The 20,556-nt window shown below is 40.1% G+C and overlaps 1 protein-coding gene across 2 annotated transcripts in view; it reads right to left on the reverse strand.

Annotated features, from left to right (window-relative positions):
* The window catches only part of LOC118641781 (S-adenosyl-L-methionine-dependent tRNA 4-demethylwyosine synthase TYW1), a 159,205-nt gene that overhangs the window by 109,641 nt on the left and 29,008 nt on the right, over positions 1-20,556 (reverse strand). For both annotated transcript variants that reach the window (XM_036279333.1, XM_036279334.1), the window contains 2 exons: positions 12,015-12,132; positions 649-701 (listed from right to left, as the gene is read on the reverse strand). In XM_036279333.1, coding sequence (XP_036135226.1) covers positions 649-701; positions 12,015-12,132 — 171 coding nt within the window. The remainder of the gene's footprint in view (positions 1-648; positions 702-12,014; positions 12,133-20,556) is intronic.

Raw genomic sequence — 20,556 nt, forward strand, 5'->3', positions numbered from 1 at the left:
AGGGGGTATTAACTAAAAAATAGATACAAGTAAATTTGTGGGGTGAGGAAAATGGTCTATGTTTTTGTTTTTTAATGTTTTTATTGACTTTTTTAGAGAGAGAGAGATAGAAACATCAATCAGCTGCCTCCTACATGCCCCCTACTGGAGATGGAGCCCACAACCCGGACATGTGCCCTGACCGGGACCTCTCAGTCGAAGGGACGACCCTCAATCCACTGAACCACACCGGCCAGGCAATGTTTTTTTAAATCTTTATTTTTATTGTTGACACTATTACCAATGTCCCCGTTTTCCTCCCCCCAGCCCCCGTCCCCCTTCCCTCTGTCCATCACCACACTGTTGTCTGTGTCTATCGGTTACTAATATAGATTTTTGGCTAATCTCTTCACCTTGTTTCATCCAGTCTCACCGCCCCCTCCCCTCTGACAGTGAGGTGTCAGTCTGGTCCATGAATCCAAGCCTCTGTTCCTATTATGGAGTGGTGGAAAAGGATTTTTTACATCCATAAAAATTTGCTGAACTCATTTAACAAACTCATTCAAAACCTCTACATTTCATTAAATGTAAATTATACCTTTGAAATGGTAAAATTCATTGACTGCATATAATAGCCACACACACAAAGAAACGCATAAAAACAAATACCTTTGTCCACCTGCAAAGCTTCACCCCAGAATGGCTCCCAATCAACTGATAACCTAGACAGAAAAACAGGGAACACAAAACTGAATTGATTCAAAGCCTTACATTAAGAGGTGCTTAGAAAAAAAAAAAAAAAAAGCAAACACTTTTTTCTTTGTTTATATAATGGTAGACAACAACCCAGTGGCAGAAAACAATAACAGTTTTTATCACTAGGATGATAAAACCATTTAAAATGTGAATGCATCTAATACAATACACTCAAAAAGAAATAATAAGTTAATCCAAAATCATAGGGAGAGATTTTAACATCTAAGAGATCTCATAGACCAAATTCAGTAGAGCTCTAAGATCTGAGCAGAGCAACACAGCAAACGCAATCAAGGTCACACAGCACTGCACTGAACTACTGAAATGCTTTTCGAAGACACAAGGAACATCTATAAAAATGAACCATAGCCCTGGCTGGTTTGGCTCAGCAGTTAGAGCCTCGCCCCACGGATCAAAGAGTCTGGGGTTTGATTCTGGTCAAGGGCACATACCTCGGTTGGGGTTCGTTCCCCAGCCCTTGTCGGAGTCATGTGGGAGGCAACCAATCAATGTATCTCTCTCACATCAGTGTTTCTCTCTGTCTCTCTCTCTCTCTCTCTCTTTCTCTCTCTCTCTCCTCCTCTCTCTTTCTCTCCCTCCCACTCTATCTGAAGATAAATGGAAAAAGATCCTCTGAGGATTTAAAAAAATCTGAGGATTTAAAAAAAAAAAAAAAATGAACCATATGCTGGGCCATAAAGTAAAAGTAAGTAACAATATATGTGAAATGAAGAATCAGAGGGGCAACAGGAGATTAAAATAAAGAAGTATTGCCCAAAAACATGAATTCTCAGCACCATTCTACAACCTATCATTTAACATTTTTGAACCATGCAAGACATGAAAAGCATGGAAAAGTCGCCAAAGTAATCATATTTCCCTTTTTAACAAACTAGTAGAGCAAACAAGTAGAACATTCTGATTTCAGAAAACATTTATAAAGCTTCTCAGGAGGCTTCAAGTAATAAGCCATAATTATCACAAGTCTTGTACACAAAAAGACTCTTGACTTCTAGACAAATTAGGTAAATGGAGAAATACAATCTGGATGCTGGCATAAGTGGACCAGTAGCTGGTTAAACATCCATATTCACAGTGTGTTGACTAATGGAACAATATCAATTTGGATTATAAGTCTGTAGTGGCAACATTACAAGGCTTTGTCTTTTATCCTCTTCCACATTTATGTAAACATCCTGAATATAAATAAACAAAGCACTGCTTATCTAGTTGAAGATGAATCCAAGTCCAACTGAATAGCTAATCTCAGATGGAAAATAAACACTTAAAAGATTCCCAGAGAAAATTCTAGTTCTTCTTTTGGATTCCTACTTTATGTATTGTTCATATGACTATTATAGAAACCACACTCTATATTACATTAGTTCTTTATATCGTTCTCTCCCAAGATATATAGGGTTCTACAAACTTCTGCATTTAAATAGGTATGAAAACAACTGCACAGTGCAGAAAAGAGAAACCTGTGGCTGGCTACAACGCCAAGATAAGCCAACAGTATGCAGCTGCTGAAAATCATAGGGCAGAACTCTGCTTCTAAACAAGATGGAGTAACAGATGGTTTACTCTCCCACCTGAAATACCAAAAAATGGACGAAATATACAAAACAACAGTTTTCAAGATAAGAAACATCAGGCAGTAAAGAATGCTGATCCCAGAGAGATCAGAACCAAACAAGGTGAACCGAGTTTCCAGGCCCTGCAGCAAGGAGGCAACCCAGGTAAAGCTCAGTGTTCTCCTTTAGTCAAAGACATGGAAGTGAGAGTGTGAGGAGCCACATGGCTAGAATTAGTAGGACTGAGTACATGAGAGACAAGAGCTATACAAAAATTGAACTCAAGAGTCTGCAGAGGATTCATATAAGTATTTGCCTGAGCACTGCTTAGTGCATATGTGAAAGGAAAACTACGTAAGAATGGGGAAGAAGCATCTGACAGGATTGCAGGTATGCCTGGTGCTCACAGCCAGCTGAAAACTATGCCTGTTCCTGCCAGACAGAAAAACCTCAAGATTCACATGGCACTGGGCAGAGTACACAGGAGTATTTTGCCTCAGTAAGAGGAAATAATTAGTTGTATACTGAGCTGGGTCTGGTCTCACCTAACAAGTCATAAAATATTAAAAAGCTCAAAACTGTTTCCTAGTAACTTATCTTGGAAAGTAACTTATCTTACTCCCAAAACAAAGCTCAAGAAAGTTTATAGAATTAGCATCTATACAGGTAAAATTAGATCTAGCATCCAATAAAAGATTACTAAGCATATAAACAGATAGGAAAACATGACCAATAATGAGGAAAACAATCCAGCAACCAAAACTGACCCAGAAATGCCCCACATATTAGCAGATTAGGACATTACAACAGTTATGTTCAAAATATTAAGTAGAGATATGGAAGATATAAAAAGACCTAACTAAACTTTAGAAATGAAAACTACAATGTCTAAGCTTAAAAAATGCACTGGATAGAATTAATGCAAGATTAGACATTAGGGAAGAAATTATCAGTATGTCAAATTTGGAGCCATATCAATACAAACTACCCAAAAATGTAAAGTGGGACAGAAAAAAAACAATTTTAAAAGATGAAAAGAGTGGTCCTGGCTAGTGTGGCTCAGTTGGTTGGGAGTCATCCCATACACCGGAGGGTTGCCAGTTCAATTCCCAGTCAGGGCACATGCCCAGGTTGCAGGGTCGATCCCCATAGGGGGCATGCAGGACGCAGCGATCAATGTTTTGCTTTCACATCGGTGTTTCTCTTTCTCTCTCTTTCTTTCTCTCTCTCTCTCCCCCCTTTCCCTTTCTCCCTCTCTAAAAATCAATAAAAATATATTTTTTAAAAAGATAAAAAGAGCCCTGGCCGGTTTTGTTCAGTGGTTAGAGAGTCGGCCTGCAGTCCAGAGAGACCTGGGTTCAGTTCCCACTAAGGGCACGTACTTCGGTTGCAGTTTGTTCCCGGCCCTGGTTGGGTCGTGCGGGTGGCAGCCACTCGATATGTCCCTTTCACGTCGATGTCTCTCCCTCTCTCTCTCTCTTCCTCTCTCTCCCTCCAGCTCTGTCTAAATTTAAAAAAAGAAAGAAAAAGAAAAAATATCCTCGGGTGAGGATAAAAAAAAAGATAAAAAGAGCATCAGTGAGCTGTGGGTCAATTTCAAGTGGCCTATGATAGATGTAATTGGAATCCCCAAGGAAGAGGAGAGGAAAGAGGTGACAAAAAAAAAATATTTGAAGAAATAATAGGCAAAATTTGTATAATTTAACTAAAACTATAAATCCATAGAACCAGGAAGTTCAATAAATCACAAGTGAAAGAAACATGAAGAAAACAACATTGAGATGCATTACAATTAAATTGTTCAAAATCAATAATTAAGAAAAAAATTTACAAGTAGCCAGGGGATAAAAAACATTACATTCACAGTTCAAACCAAAGATGACTGCAGAGCTCTCATCAGAAGCAATGTAAACAGTGGAACAACACAACAGAAAAAGAAAGTTGTCAACCTACAATTCTATATCCATAAAAAAATACCCTTCAAAAATGAAAGCAAAATAAAGTCTTTTTGAGATATACAAAAGCTGAAATAATTCATCACCAACAAATCCACACCACAAGAAATGCTAAAATAAGTCCGTCAGGGAAGGCTATCAGAGAGAGAACTCAGATCTATGCAAAAGAATGAAAAGCATCAAAAGTGGTAACTACATAAGGCAATATATAAATTGTTTCTAACTATTTAAATATTTAATAGATAACTGACTAAACCAAAATAAATAATAACAATGTAGTACAGGGTTTATAACATATGTAAAAAGTAAAATGTATGATACCAATTGCATAGCGGTTGAGAAGGAGAAACTAGAAGTATACTATTAAAGGTTGCTCTACTAGACATGAAGTAGTATACCACCACACAAAGACATACTATGATATAATAGAGAGATACAGCATAAAACCCCAAGCAACCACTAAATAACAAAACAGTGCAATAGCTAATAATCCAATTAAGGGTGCAAGCCAGAATTATAAAAAAGATAAATCTAAAAGGCAGAATAACAAGAAAAAGAAAGTCAAAGAACACAAGACAAGCAGAAAACAAATAGCAACATGACAGATTTAAACCTACCATAGGGAACCGAAAAATGGCGGCGAAGTGAACGGAGCTACACAGACCATCTCCCAGAACCAAACTGGAATTACAACTATAACACAGACAAATCGACGGGAAAAACCAACAGAAAAGCAGCTTGCGATGACCATACAACGAGGGACACCGACTCGATCCTGGTAGGCTTGCGAAGGCGCGAGACGGGGCTGGGAGCCCACGGTCGGCAGCTCGGCAGCGGCCTTAGCTATAAGCGGCGCCCTCGGGTTACACTCCCAGGCGGCCCCACAGCGCAGCCGGGACAGAGGCTGAAACAGCCACAGCCACTCACCTTGGGCTCCGGCGGAGGGAGGGCAGACTGGTCTGGAACTGTGTCCGGACACTCGGGGTTTGGAGGGCGCTCAGAGCTTTGGCTGAGTGCAGCCATTCAAGACGGTGGCCACATTGCTCCTTCCCAGGGCTCTGAGGAGAGGCAGCAGCCCCTCCCTCGGAGATCCAAACCCACCCTGTGGGCCATTGAAGTGCTAATTGAGGCTCACTAACAACCAGCATCTGCCCCACCCTCCTGAAAGCCCCTTGGCTGAGCACCAGAGGGAGTTTTTCAATCAACTGACAACCCAAAACTCATCAATTAACCTAGACTGCTAGCCTCCAGGCAAAAAGCTAGAGGATAACAGTACGTTTCCTGGGCTGGCAACTTTAACCAGGAAAAGTAAGACTTAACAGTGGTGTTCAACGTGGGTCCTCCCTCGCTCATCTAAACACAGGAGAGGGAGCCACAAACAGCAGAACACCCACAGGGAGAACTTGACAGGCTCCAAAGCCCACAGTGATAGCCAAAATGGTGAAACACAGAAACAGAAGCCAAATGAAAGAGCAAGACACCTCCACCGAAGATGAGATCAATGTGGAGCAATTAGGCATGTTAACAGAGCTAGAATTCAGAGCCATGATCTTGAGGAAGCTGAACAGCATGAGTAAGGACATAGAGACACTGAAAATAAGCCAATTGGAAATTAAAAACCAACAAGAAGAGATAAAAAATGACATATCAGAAATGAAAAACACATTGGAAGGTTTAAAAAGCAGAGTAGGGGAAGCTGAGGACCGGATCAGTGAATTAGAAGACAAGGTAGAAAAAATCAACCAATCAGAAAAACAAAAGGAAAAAACGATTAAAAAACAGGAAGACAGCTTAAGAGAACTATGGGACAACTGGAAACGTAATAATATTCGCATCATAGGAGTCCCCGAAGAAGAAGAAAATGAGCAAGGGATAGAGAATATATTCAAAACAATAGTGAGAGAAAACTTCCCAAATATGGTGAAGGAAGAAGGCATTCAAGTTCAGGAAGCACAGAGAGTCCCAAGTAAGAAGAACCCAAACAGGCCCACACCAAGACACATAGTAATTAAAATGCCACAAATTAAAGACAAAGAGAGAGTCCTAAAAGCAGCAAGAGATAAGCAACAGGTTACCTACAAAGGGAACCCCATAAGGCTCTCAGCTGACTTCTCACAAGAAACACTACAGGCCAGAAGAGAATGGCATGAAGTAATCAAAGTCATGAAAAACAAGAATCTGAATCCAAGACTACTCTACCCAGCAAGGCTATCATTCAAAATAGAAGATCAAATAAAGAGCTTCCCAGACAAAAAAAGGCTAAGGGAATACATTAGCACCAAACCAGCACTGCAACAAATGTTAAAAGGACTGCTGTAATTAGCAGTAGAAATGGGAAGAAAAATAGAACCACACTAAACAAAAATGGCAATAAATAAGTACATATCAATAATCACCTTAAACGTAAATGGATTGAATGCTCCCATAAAGAGACACAGAGTAGCTGATTGGATAAGAAAGCATGACTCATCTATATGTTGTTTACAAGAGACTCACCTCTCAACAAAAGACTCACATAGGTTGAAAGTGAAGGGATGGAAAAAAATTTTCCAAGCAAATGGAAAGCAAAAAAAAGCTGGGGTAGCAATTCTCATATCTGATAAAATAGATTTCAAAATGAAGACCATAACTAGAGACAAAGACGGCCACTACATAATATTGAAAGGATCTATCCAACAGGAAGATATAACCTTGATAAACATATATGCACCCAATATAGGAGCACCAAAATATATCAAAAATCTTCTGGAGGACTTCCAAGGAGAAATCGACAATACAATCATAGCAGGGGACTTCAACACCCCGTTGACAGCACTGGATAGATCCTCTAGGCAAAAAATTAGCAAGGAAACAGAAACTCTAAATGAAGCACTAGACCAAATGGATTTAATAGATATCTACAGAGAATTACACCCCAAAACTACAGAATACACATTCTTCTCAAGTGCACATGGGACATTCTCAAAGATAGACCACATGATAGGACACAAACTAAATCTCTACAAGTTCAAGAAGATTGAAATCATATCAAGCATCTTCTCAGATCACAATGGCATGAAACTAGAAATCAATTGCAACAAGAACATGCAAAGACATTTCAACACATGGAGGCTAAATAGCATGTTGTTAAACAATGAATGGGTCATCGAGGAGATCAAGGAAGAAATCAGAAACTTCCTGGAAACCAATGAAAATGAACACACAACAACACAAAATCTATGGGATGCAGCGAAAGCAGTTCTGAGAGGGAAGTTCATAGCACTACAGGCCTACCTCAAAAAACAAGAAAAATTTCTAATTGACTGTCTAACCTCACAACTTAAAGAATTAGAAAGCAAACAAAAAGAAAACCCCAGAGCAAGTAGAAGGAAGGAAATAGTAAAGATCAGAGCAGAAATAAATGACATAGAGACCAAAAAAACAATTCAAAGGGTCAATGAAACAAAGAGCTGGTTTTTCGAAAAGATAAACAAGATTGATGGACCCTTAGCTAGACTCACCAAGAAACAAAGAGAGAGAACCCAAATACACAAAATCAGAAATGAAAGAGGAGAAGTAACAACCAACACCACGGAAATACAAAAGATCGTTAACAACTACTACGAACAACTATATGGCAACAAATTCGACAATCTAAGCGAAATGGACAAATTTCTAGAAACACACAGTCTCCCAAAACTATTCCCGGAAGAGATAGAAAACTTGAACAGACCAATAACAACTAAGGAAATTGAAGAGGTAATCAAGACTCTCCCAGCAAACAAGAGCCCAGGCCCAGATGGTTTCACGGGGGAGTTTTACCGAACATTCAAAAAAGAACTAACACCCATTCTCCTCAAACTATTTCAAAAAATTCAAGAAGAAGGAAGACTTCCAAACACGTTCTATGAGGCCAGCATAATTCTAATTCCAAAACCAGAAAAAGACACTACGAGGAAAGAAAACTACAGGCCAATATCCCTGATGAACATAGATGCCAAAATCCTGAACAAAATATTAGCAAATCGGATCCAGAAATACATCAAAAAAATTATTCACCATGACCAAGTGGGATTCATTCCAGGGATGCAAGGCTGGTACAATATTCGCAAATCAATAAACGTGATACACCACATAAACAAAATGAAGAATAAAAACCACATGATCATATCAATAGATGCTGAAAAAGCATTCGACAAAATCCAGCATCCATTTCTGATAAAAACGCTCAGCAATGTAGGAATAGAGGGATCATATCTCGACATAATAAAGGCCATATATGAGAGACCTACAGCCAACATCATACTCAATGGACAGAAACTAAAAACATTTCCATTAAGAACAGGAACAAGACAGGGATGTCCACTTTCGCCACTCTTATTTAACATTGTACTGGAAGTCTTAGCCACAGCAATCAGACATGAAGAAAAAATAAAAGGGATCCAAATTGGAAAGGAGGAAGTGAAACTGTCATTATTTGCAGATGACATGATATTGTACATAGTAAACCCTAAAGACTCCATCAAAAATCTACTACACTTAATAAATGAATTTGGCAAAGTAGCAGGATACAAAATTAACGTCAAGAAATCGACGGCATTCTTGTACATCAATGATGAACTCACAGAAAGAGAAACTGAAAAAACAATCCCATTTACCATCGCGCCAAAAAAATTACGATACCTAGGAATAAACTTAACCAAAGAAGTAAAGGACCTATTTGCAGAAAACTACAGGTCATTGAAAAAAGAAATAGAGGAAGATATAAAAAAGTGGAAGCACATACCCTGTTCATGGATTGGAAGAATTAACATCATTAAAATGTCCATACTACCCAAAGCAATCTATAGATTCAATGCAATCCCCATCAAAATACCAACGACATATTTCATAGAACTAGAACAAATACTTCAAAAGTTCATATGGAACCAAAAAAGACCCCGAATAGCCACAGCAATCTTGAAAAAGAAGAACAAAGTAGGTGGGATCACAATACCAGATATCAGGTTATACTACAAAGCGACTGTAACCAAAACAGCCTGGTACTGGCACAAGAACAGGCATATAGACCAGTGGAACAGAACTGAAAACCCAGAAATGGACCCAAGGCAATACGCTCAATTAATATTTGACAAAGGTGGCAAGAGCATACAGTGGAGTAAAGACAGCCTCTTTATTAAATGGTGTTGGGAAAATTGGACAGCTACATGCAAAAAAATGAAATTAGACCATCAACTTACACCATACACAAAAATAAACTCGAAATGGATAAAAGACTTAAATGTGACCCGTGAATCCATAAAAATTCTAGAACAAAATGTAGGCAACAAAATTTCAGACATCATACACAGCAGAATTTTCACTGATACATCACCTAAGGCAACAGAAATAAAGGAGAAAATGAACACATGGGACTACATCAAACTAAAAAGCTTCTGCACAGCAAAAGAAACAATCATCAAAATGGAAAGACAACCCACTGTATGGGAGAACATCACTGCCAATGATGTATCAGATAAGGGGTTAATTTCCAATATATAGAGAGTGCTCATACAACTCAACAAAAGGAAGACAAAGAACCCAATTAAAAAATGGGCAGAGGAGCTGAATAGACACCTCTCCAAACAGGACATACAAATGGCCAAGAGACATATGAAGAAATGCTCAACATCACTAATCATCAGAGAGATGCAAATTAAAACAACAATGAGGTATCACCTCACACCTGTCAGAATGGCCGCCATCAACAAATCATCAAACAACAAGTGTTGGCGAGGGTGTGGAGAAAAGGGGACTCTAATACACTGCTGGTGGGAATGCAGACTGGTGCAGCCGCTATGGAAAACAATATGGTGCTACCTCAAAAAATTAAAAATTGAACTGCCATTTGACCCAGTGATCCCACTGCTGGGAATATACCCTAAGAAGCCTGAAACACCAATCAGGAAGAATATATGTACCCCCATGTTCATAGCAGCACTATTACAATAGCTAAGATCTGGAAACAGCCCAAGTGTCCACCAGTAGACGAATGGATAAAAAAAGCTGTGGTACATATACACAATGGAGTACTATGCAGCGGTAAGAAAGAAAGATCTCTTATCCTTTGAGACGACATGGAGGGACCTGGAAAGTATTATCCTAAGTGAAAGAAGCCAAGCAGAAAAAGACAAATACCACATGATCTCACTTATATACGGAACATAATGAACATAACAGTCTGAGGAATACAGTAGACCCAGACACATGGAAGTAGGGCACAGACTGACATCCCTCAGAAGAGGGGATGGGGGGTGAGGGGGTGGGAAGAGATAAACCACAGAACTTATATGCATGTATGCATGACCAATGGACATGGACAACTAAGCCGGGGACAGGGTGGAGGGGGGGTGGGGTGGGGGGTGCCAATGGGGTAAAAAGGTAAAATATCTGTAACAAAAAAATAAATAAAAATTCATTAAAAAAATAAATAAATAAATAAACCTACCATAAAGTGCCCTGGCCAGTTTGGCTCAGCGGTTAGAGCGTCGGCCTGCGGTCCGGAGAGACCCGGGTTCGGTTCCCGCTAAGGGCACGTACCTCGGTTGCAGTTTGTCCCCGGCCCTGGTTGGTCGTGCGGGTGGCAGCCACTTGATGTGTCCCTTCATGTCGATGTTTCTCTCTCTCTCTCTCTCCCTCCCACTCTATCTGTACAAAAAAATGGAAAAATATCCTCGGGTGAGGATAAAAAAAATAAATAAATAAATAAACCTACCATAAAGTCACTTTACATAATGTATATGCCTTAATTAAAAGATAGATATATATATTTTGTATATAATAACATTTATGTATAATACTTAACACATACATTAAATATATATAATATGTATTTTTTGTCTGTCTCCTCGAATGGGCTGACAGTTCCTTGAAGGAGAGACTGTATTATGTTCCTCTGCATTGCTATAACTCTCACATAAAAGGTTCTCAATAAATACGGAAAGGGAGGGGGAGGAAGGAAAGATGGGAGGGAACGAAGGAAGTCAGTCTACTGACTCCCAATTCTCCTCTTTCTTCTATGGAAAACCAGTATTATTTGTACATTTAACTACAGTCTCCTTAATAAGGTATGACCACAAAAATCCAGCCCTGGCCAGTTTGGCTCAGCGGTTAGAGCATCGGCCTGCGGTCCTGAGAGACCCAGGTTCGGTTCCTGCTTAGGGCACGTACCTCGGTTGCAGTTTGTCCCCGGCCCTGGTTGGTCGTGTGGGTGGCAGCCACTCGATGTGTTCCTTTCACATCGATGTTTCTCTCTCTCTCTCTCTTCCTCTCTCTCCCTCCCACTCTACCTGAACAAAGAATGGAAAAATGTCCTCGGGTGAGGATAAAAAAAAAAAATCCAAATATACTTCTAGATAAAACACTTTTAATTAACCCAGCATAGTATCAGTATGTTTTTCTATATTTAATAATTTTCCCGTATTAAAGAGTGATTTGTAAAGAAGCCAGTGATGGCATTTTCAATGTGCATACCTGAGCCACACAGATGCTAACATCCCAATAAATGAAGCAAAGAGGAATTTGCTGGTCCCTGCAGCCAACACACAAGTGATCCACAGAAACCAGACAGTGACTCCTTAGACAGCTACAACTGGCGCAGTCACACGTGCTGGGCTAGAGGACTCCATTACCTACTTTTCTCTTGGCAATCCCTAGTTTATGCTTCCCTTTTAGGTATTAAATTAGAATGCTTAACAGTGTAGTACGTGACAACAATTGCTGAGGGTTTCACCTTGTTTAGTAAGGGCTTCTCGGAGGGCAGGAGTGATCATAGCTCTCCTTTCACTGGCTTCCTTCTTCACTGTGTTCCTGAACACACCCGCTTTCTCTTCCTGCTGCTCCTCTTCTCTCTGTATAAAAATAAAAGGAATGAAAGCCAGAAATGGCAATGTGCAATGAAAATATCAGCACAACAACCATGAACAGGTAGTATGGATAAAAAGGTTCATCACAAACCATGGCCCACAACCCCATTCTCTCTAAAGTGATCACATTTCCAGTCACATTATGATCTAAAGACTAGCAGTCTGGTTTTTTTTGTTACTATTTTTTTTTTCCCCAAAAAAGGTAGCTACATACTCAAACACATATACCCACAAAACATAATCAATAATCATGTATCTGTTATTGGTGGAAGTGGGATTCTTGGGGTATCACTGGAATAAGAATTTCCAGAGGCCCCCTCAGGAAGATAGGATATTGTATAAAGCTTCACTTCTATTGAATTACATCCCTGAGTTCCCAAGGTCCCATTTCCCTCTGTCCTGCCATGGAAGAAGGTGTAGTTGTGATTTCAATAGGGCTGGGATCAAAGTCACTGCTCAGAGTTTTGGTTGCATGTTGGAGCAGTACCCAGTCCAGCGTTAAGCTAGTGTAGCCTGTGTTCCCAGTTGCAGTCCTTCAGTCCACTGTGTGTGGGATCTGCAGGGCCATATGACTATGGAGGGAGCATGGGCAGGAGCAAAGCCAAAGAGGAACCAGAGAGCCAAGAGCCAAGAGTGCCAAGAACACAACCTCCTTTGTCTCAGGAATTATATATTCCCAAATTTTCACAGGCTTGCATTGGCCCTGCCCCACCCCCAACCAATGATTTTGGTTCCGGGGTTTGACTGACAGGCACCTTCCCTGTGTCACCCTGGCTCACTGTGCATGCACCCACCTTCCCCTTTGTCCAGTCCTTTCCCCCCAGTAATCAGGAAACGGACTGGTGCTTCCCTGGGGAGTGTCAAGCTGCAGGTTCCTGGTGAAGCTGCCCAAATGCCATGCTTATGCCTGGCCATCCTTTTGTTCCTTTCCTATTATTATAACTAGCTAATGACAATGGTACCGTATCTATATGTTAAACATTTTAGCACACTGAGTACAAACCACTGCATAACTTCAGCAAGTTATTTCTCTGAATTTCACATTTCTGACTGAAAAAGGGAGGAAGTAGAATCTATAGAGCAGAAATGTATTGAAGATTAAATGAAATAAAATCACCTGGCACAGTGCCTGATAGATAATAGAGTTCAATAAATTATAGCTACTATGGGTTACTGTAGCTGCAAACCCCAAATACAAGTCCAAAAAGTACTCTGGGCTGCCCAGACCACCGTCTGCTGGAGACCAAGTTACTCCACCACTTCCACCTGACGCCCCAGTGGCTCCTTTAGAAGATCCTGTGAGGAAATTTGTCTTCAGTAATAGAAAGAAATCTGAAGGATGAAACTGATTGTTTTCTTTTGACTTTGACCACTAGAAAATTCCACAGCATACCACAAAATCACTGTAAAAGGTCTTGCAAGTGGCTTCATATTACAAGATGACCTTCATTCACCCTTTGCACTGGTTTCTTCCTCTTTTTAAATCTTATTATATGTATTTTTTAAAGCTATCTCAATGTCTTTTTGGAAGATGGTAGAGGGCTATTCGATATTTTCGAATCAACACACAGTCTGTGCTCCACTTCAGAGGAAACACTCATCAGATCTTAGTAAGAGCTGAAGAAATTCAAAATAACTCACCTCGGCAGCAGCCCACCCAAGCCCCAGACTACCCTCAGTGCCTCCATTTCCAATGTCCAGCCCCCAGTGAATCAGTGAGCAGACCCACAGCAGTACCCTTTCCACCTAAAATGAAAATACCTCACAGATGACAAGACGTCTGAGATCTGCATCAAACTAATACAGAAGGGAGGATGGTCCACGTTTGAAGGTGGGCAATAGGTGATAGGGATTCCCGGTATCACTCTATTTCTGTGAACGTTCAGTGTTCTCTATTTAAAATGTAAAACAGATTAAATATTTTTTAAAATAGAGAAAGGTAAACCGATCAAATTCAGAGTTAACTCCTCTGCCTTTTGTTACTTCAGCAACTCACTTTGAAATAGGAGGTTGGTGAAAAAGACTTTAGAGAGTCAAATGTACCAAAAGAGCAACAAACCCAGTTAGTTCTATCTGTTCTCAAGGTCAGCATTCCAAACTACTAAGTGTAATAAAAATGCAAAGTTAATGAACAATTTTGCTTCAACTGCACATTCTCAGATGGAACTGAAAAAACTTATAAACAAACATCAATCATTTGTTCTTATCTACTATAAAACTAATCAGTTTGATGCTGGGCATTTTAAATAAATTAAAAGGCTCCAGTTATTATTTTAAGTTTCGTTGTGTTTTTTTTTTTAAAGAATCCTTTGGCTTTTATAAAAGTCTATTTCAGACCTGAAATCAAAGAAGTGAGCTGAAAAGGAAGTCTTATGGTGGAGCAAAATTAACCAACCTTGACATAGACTGCATTTCAATGTCTGAAGTAATTCCATAGCACGTTACTGTAAGTCCTTACTAATGATGCAAAAATTGAAAGGTGGCAGTATTTACTCTTGAAAGCCACTGTCACCATAAAAACATCACCAGCTTACTTGCTTACCACAAAGGCCACATAAACCGAACATTGGACCCAGCCCATGACACTGGCCTCTGACCACTGTGCTCTACAGACACCCTCTTGTGGTTGAAAACAAAACAAACTTCTGACCACTATGAAATAAATATCCTCTTAAACAAATGGCGACGAACGTCATCCATGTCCCATCACTAGAGAAACTATCTGTTATAAAATGTGAGTGTAGCTATCCAGATTCAATAATTTAGACACAAAGTTTATATGGAAAGAGATCAGAGGCTATGATTAAAAGTCTTGAGCACTCAGAACAAACAACATTTATCATTCTTTGCCTTTATGGCAGTTTAATCTTATATACCATATGTAGCAGCAACTTTATTTCTAAAAAGAAATACAATGGTTCATAATACTCCCAGAGGAAGTCAAAGCACCATTCAAATTCTAATCTCCTAGCCGCAGACATTGTTCACTGTTTGCCTAGAATACAACAATATAACAATGACATAAGACCTATGTATTTTTTTTTTATATAGCTGTTACACAGCCAAAGCAGAAATAAATGAAGATCCCAGACTGGTCAGCCTTTATTCATCCCTCACCTGTATACCATATTTAACAAGGTATTAACTCCCAACATATTTGTTCTCCCCATCTGCAATGCCATTCCTTTTGCCCAAAGCCTTGCTTTCTTCTAAGGGGCAACTGCAACAGCCAAGCTAAATGATCTGCCTGCCTCCCTCCTCTACTTCCACCCCTTCCCCAACTCCCAAACCCATCACACTTGCCTTGAAAGAAAACCTCTCCAAACTGCTATTTCCCAACATGAAAAAAGAAAACCTGATTATAAGCTAACTTCCTAAGCGCTTGAGAAAATGACTATATATATATCAGTGAAAAGTTCTTTATAAACAGAATAGACTATATGAATCTTATGTAATGACGGGAGTAAAAAGTGGTACTAATTTTCTTTCTTTTTTTTTTTTTAAATAAAAGACATTATACAATATTACCTAATTCATTTTCACACCACCATCCCAGAAACCACAGTACCACCCCAAAATTGCCTAGGATAAAAACAAGGCAAAAAAGTGTTGTTTTAATGATCTTAAGGTAAAATCCCACCTAGTTGGACAATGCCAAACAGGTGTTTTGCAACAAACACGCTTTTCATGACCAAGGCATACATTTCTTTTGGGGGGGGAAAGGTGTTTCTGATTGTTTCTTTAAAACTGTTTATTGCCCTGACCGGTTTGGCTCAGCGGTTGGAGCGTTGGCCTGCGGACCAGAGAATCCCAGGTTCAGTTCCCACTAAGGGCACATACTTCGGTTGCTATTTGACACTGACCCTGGTTGGGTTGTGCGGGTGGCAACCACTCGACGTGTCCCTTTCACGTCGATGTTTCTCTCTCTCTCTTCCTCTCTCTCCCTCCCACTCTATCTGAACAAAAAATGGAAAAATGTCCTTGGGTGAGGAAAAAAAAATAAAATAAAAATAAAACTGTTTATTTTATTGATCCTTGTTTACCATCAGGTGATTCCCTTCCTTGCCAATTCATGCAGGAGATGTTGGATACAAAATCTCTAGGTCATTTTTCTATACAGTCAGCCTGTCTAGGCATGGAGCCATGCCAGCACAGGGTGGGCATTCAGTAAATGTTGACCAAATAAATGAAGAAATCCCTCAAAACCACCAGACAGCTATTTCTAGCTCTAGAAAAACAGTCTCACTTCTTTCAGTAACTCCTTCTAGATCCCGAAACTTTCAACATTATCAAGTCTTCTTCAGGTGTAATTAAAACTCCACCTGCTGCAATTTACCCCACTTCTGCAGGTTCCTACTTCTATAATGAAGGAATCTCCTACCTACGACTATTCACTTGTCAGAGCTCAGTTTTTAAATGACCAATTTTGAACAGGACTCAAAGTTCTTTGTGTGTACTAGGTTTTAAGGCTGCTTTGTGAACTTCTTGAAAAGCAGTTTGACCAGGTGTGTCAAGAACCTTCAAATGGTTTTCCTCTGACTCAGTAATTCTATTTTGGATAACCTGACTTAAGGAATTCACTATGAAGGCTGCCTGCACGGGGCACGGGTGAGTAGGCCCATTTTAAGGCAGTGTCTCAGAGTTGAAGGGATGTCACCTTTTGTTTCTGTGTAAACACTGAAAATCTTAAAAACAATTATGAAAGGAGAACTGGCTTCATGTTATTTCACTGCGGTACTATGCAGCTTTATAACCAGAACTGGAACCATGAAACCCTCTTGTAAATGGAAATGTTTCTCTAGTGAGTAATTACCAAGCAGTCACCATTTATTTTCAATACTAATGATACTGATATCACTGTTTGTCTTCTTAACTAAAACATACTGTGGGGAGTGTTTAGCAATATTTACTTACAGCAGAAAAAAAGATAGCAATCCCCTTTACATTTACAAATCATAACAAGAGAGAAACAAAATATAAATTACCTAAGAATTGTCGGGCTCATCCTGACTCATTGTTCTCTACTCAAACTCTTCTAACTTCCCTTCTGGAAACCATTTCTCCCCTGAGGAGGCAACAGAGAGGCATGACACAAAGAGATGAAGTCTAGGCTTGACCCCCACCACTTACCAGCCAGCCGTCTGACTTTGAACAAACTGCTACACTTCTCTAAGCTTCTTTCTTACCCTGTGAAATGGCAAAGCGAAGGTGTATGGACATCAGGGTCATTTTGAGGACTGGATAACATAAGTCAATGTGTACTCTGATTTCTCCTAATACTCTGTACTAACACACAGGAACACCCTCTCCCCTCACAGCCCCAACCCACTCATCCTAGTCAATCAAATGAACACACTATTTTCCATGTCCTTTAAGATAAAGTTCACACCCCATGACAGAGCATGAAAAGGACCCAGAGTACTGCCCTTGCCTTACTTCTGTATCTCACCTCTCCACACATTCCACCCCCACTCAACTCTACACATACAAACTGTGTCCAGTTCCCCAAAACACGCAATGTTCCCTAGCACACCACTTTTGCACCTGTCTTCCTAACTTTCCAATGTTTCAAACTCTGGCTCTCTTGTTCTTGAACATCACTCCCACCCTTCAAATTCTGTTCAGCCCTAGAATTACTGTCTTAGACCTTGCTGCTGAGGGAGGGAGGTAAAATATTACAGTGGTATACTAGCTGAACCAAACCTAGCCCCTTTGAAGACATCTTCTTATAACAATAATAGTTAATAGTTATCAAGTACATACTATGTGGCAGGCAAGAAAATAAAGGTTTTAGATGGATAAACTTATTTGATCTTATAAACACCAAGAAAGAAGATACCATCAAGAAGGGCTCCTGATAGCTAACTGGGTTGAAATTTAAAAGCAGAGCCTCGCAGCCACTACGATTCAGGGAGAAGCCTACATAAAGTTGCCTTCCTTCCACACTGAACTGCCCTAGCCTGTGCTGTGTTCCTGCAGTCTGAGCCGACCCTTATAAAGGAGTTCTGGAGCCCAACCGGTGTGGCTCAGTGGATTGAGCGATGTCACATGAACTAAGAGGTCCCAGTTCGATTCCTGGTCAGGGCACATGCCCAGATTGCAGGCCTGGTCCCCAGTAGAAGGCGTTCAGGAGGCAGCCAATCGATGTTTCTCTCTCACATCGATGTTTCTATCTCTCTCCTTTCCTCTCTAAAAAAAATCAATAAAAACATATTCAACAACAACAACAAAAAGGAGTTCTGGAATCATATTTCAACCAATAAGACTGAGATATTCCCTGTCCAATCAGAGCCACACAGCTATATCCTAATTAGCATATTCACCAACCAATTGGAGCAATCCATTCTGACCAATCAGGACAGTGCTTTTTGGACCAATCAAACTATGAGGATTTGGAGTCCTCATCTGCATGAAGACAGATCAATCAGGGACCAGGAGCAGGGACTGTTCTCTACATAAGTCACCATCCCCTCTGGTTCTGGGAGTGCACTTGCCCTTTCCACCTAGGACTAAAAACTTTTTCTCCGGCTGGAGTTGAAACACCAAAGATATCTTAGAGGGCAAGAGAAGAGCAAACAAAGGCAGAGTAGGCCAGACTGGCAGGGAGCAGACTGGGCAGACTGGGCCAGAGCAGAGCTGTCTAGGCAGAGAGGGGCCTCACCTGAGGGCCACCTCACAGTGATGCTGTTCCACAGCTGAGCTGTTTCATAATTGAGCCACTTCCACTGAATAAAGTTTCCTTCTTCACTGCACCCCAAATTGGGGATTCCTGTTGGTGTTGAATTGGCGCCAACAACCACTGGTCGACAATTTTCATAAAAACTTTAGAAGGCAGTTGCTATTATTAACCCCACTCAGAGATGAGAAAACTGAAGCACAGAGAATGAAATAACTTGCCAATAGACACACAAGCTGAGACAGTGTGACCTCATTAAAGTTAGTATTATTCAAAAAGAGGTCTTATAATAGGAGTGCTCTGCTCTTAAGCACTAGAGGGTCCTCTAAAGCAGCAGCTCAGGAAACTTAGTGTGATACATAATGATGATCAGGCAGAAAGCAGCCCAGGAACATGTGTGAACGAACCCCAAAGAAAATGGCAAAAATATGAAAATGAAAAGCCAAGCAGTAATAACATCCACCACTGAGTTTAGTATACTATATCCAATATAAAATGAAAACAAGTCATATTTGGAAACTCTGCCATAACCAAACAATAATATAAAACAAAAGTTGGTGACTTATTTTCATGTTGTAGTGAAGTTGGAAAAAATATATTTATACACCAGCTCTAATGGTTTTATGAGATTTTTTATTATCACCTGAAATATCATACACCTTCTTAAAGTTCATAAATTCCAAAAGCATTTCATTTCAAACAATACTTTACATGGATGTCCAGTTTTCATTAGTGCTTTTCTCTAGTGCCCTCTAATGGACATAAGATAAAAAAGCAAAGAAAGAATGTACCCACATATTGTTCCAAACTCTTACTATATATTTGAAATTTGCTAAGATTAGATACTGTGTTCTCAAGTACACACAAAAAAAGTAACCATGTGACAACTCAACAAAAGGAAGACAAAGAACCCAATTAAAAAAACGGCACAGGAACTAAATAGACACCTCTCCAAACAGGACATACAAATGGCCAAGAGACACATGAAGAAATGCTCAACATCACTAATCATCAGAGAGATGCAAATTAAAACAACAATGAGGTATCACCTCACACCTGTCAGAATGGCCGCCATCAACAAATCATCAAACAACAAGTGTTGGTGAGGGTGTAAAGAAAAGGGGACTCTAATACACTGCTGGTGGGAATGCAGACTGGTGCAGCCACTATGGAAAACAATATGGTGTTACTTCAAAAAATTAAAAATTGAACTCCCATTTGACCCAGTGATCCCACTTCTAGGAATATACCCTAAGAAGCCTGAAACACCAATCAGAAAGCATATATGTACCCCCATGTTCGTAGCAGCACTATTTACAATTGCTAAGATCTGGAAACAGCCCAAATGTCCATCAGTAGATGAATGGACAAAAAGCTGTGGTACATATACACAATGGAGTACTATGCAGCTGTAAGAAAGGAAGATCTCTTATCCTTTGAGACGACATGGAGGGACCTGGAGAGTAGTATCCTAAGTGAAACAAGCCAAACAGAGAAAGACAAGTATCATATGATCTCACTTATTTGTGAAATATAATGAACATAACAGTCTGAGGAATAGGGTAGTCCCAGAGACGTGGAAGTGGAGTACAGACTGACAATCCCCAGAAGAGGGGGTGGTGGGGGAGAGATAAACCACAGAACTTATATGCATGTATACATGAACAATGGACATGGACAACAAAGTTGGGGACAGGGTGGGGAGGGAGGGGGAGGGGAGAAATCAGTGGGGG

This window comes from Molossus molossus, unplaced genomic scaffold (genome assembly GCF_014108415.1).
Source record: "Molossus molossus isolate mMolMol1 unplaced genomic scaffold, mMolMol1.p scaffold_m16_p_3, whole genome shotgun sequence".
Classification (NCBI taxonomy): domain Eukaryota; kingdom Metazoa; phylum Chordata; class Mammalia; order Chiroptera; family Molossidae; genus Molossus; species Molossus molossus.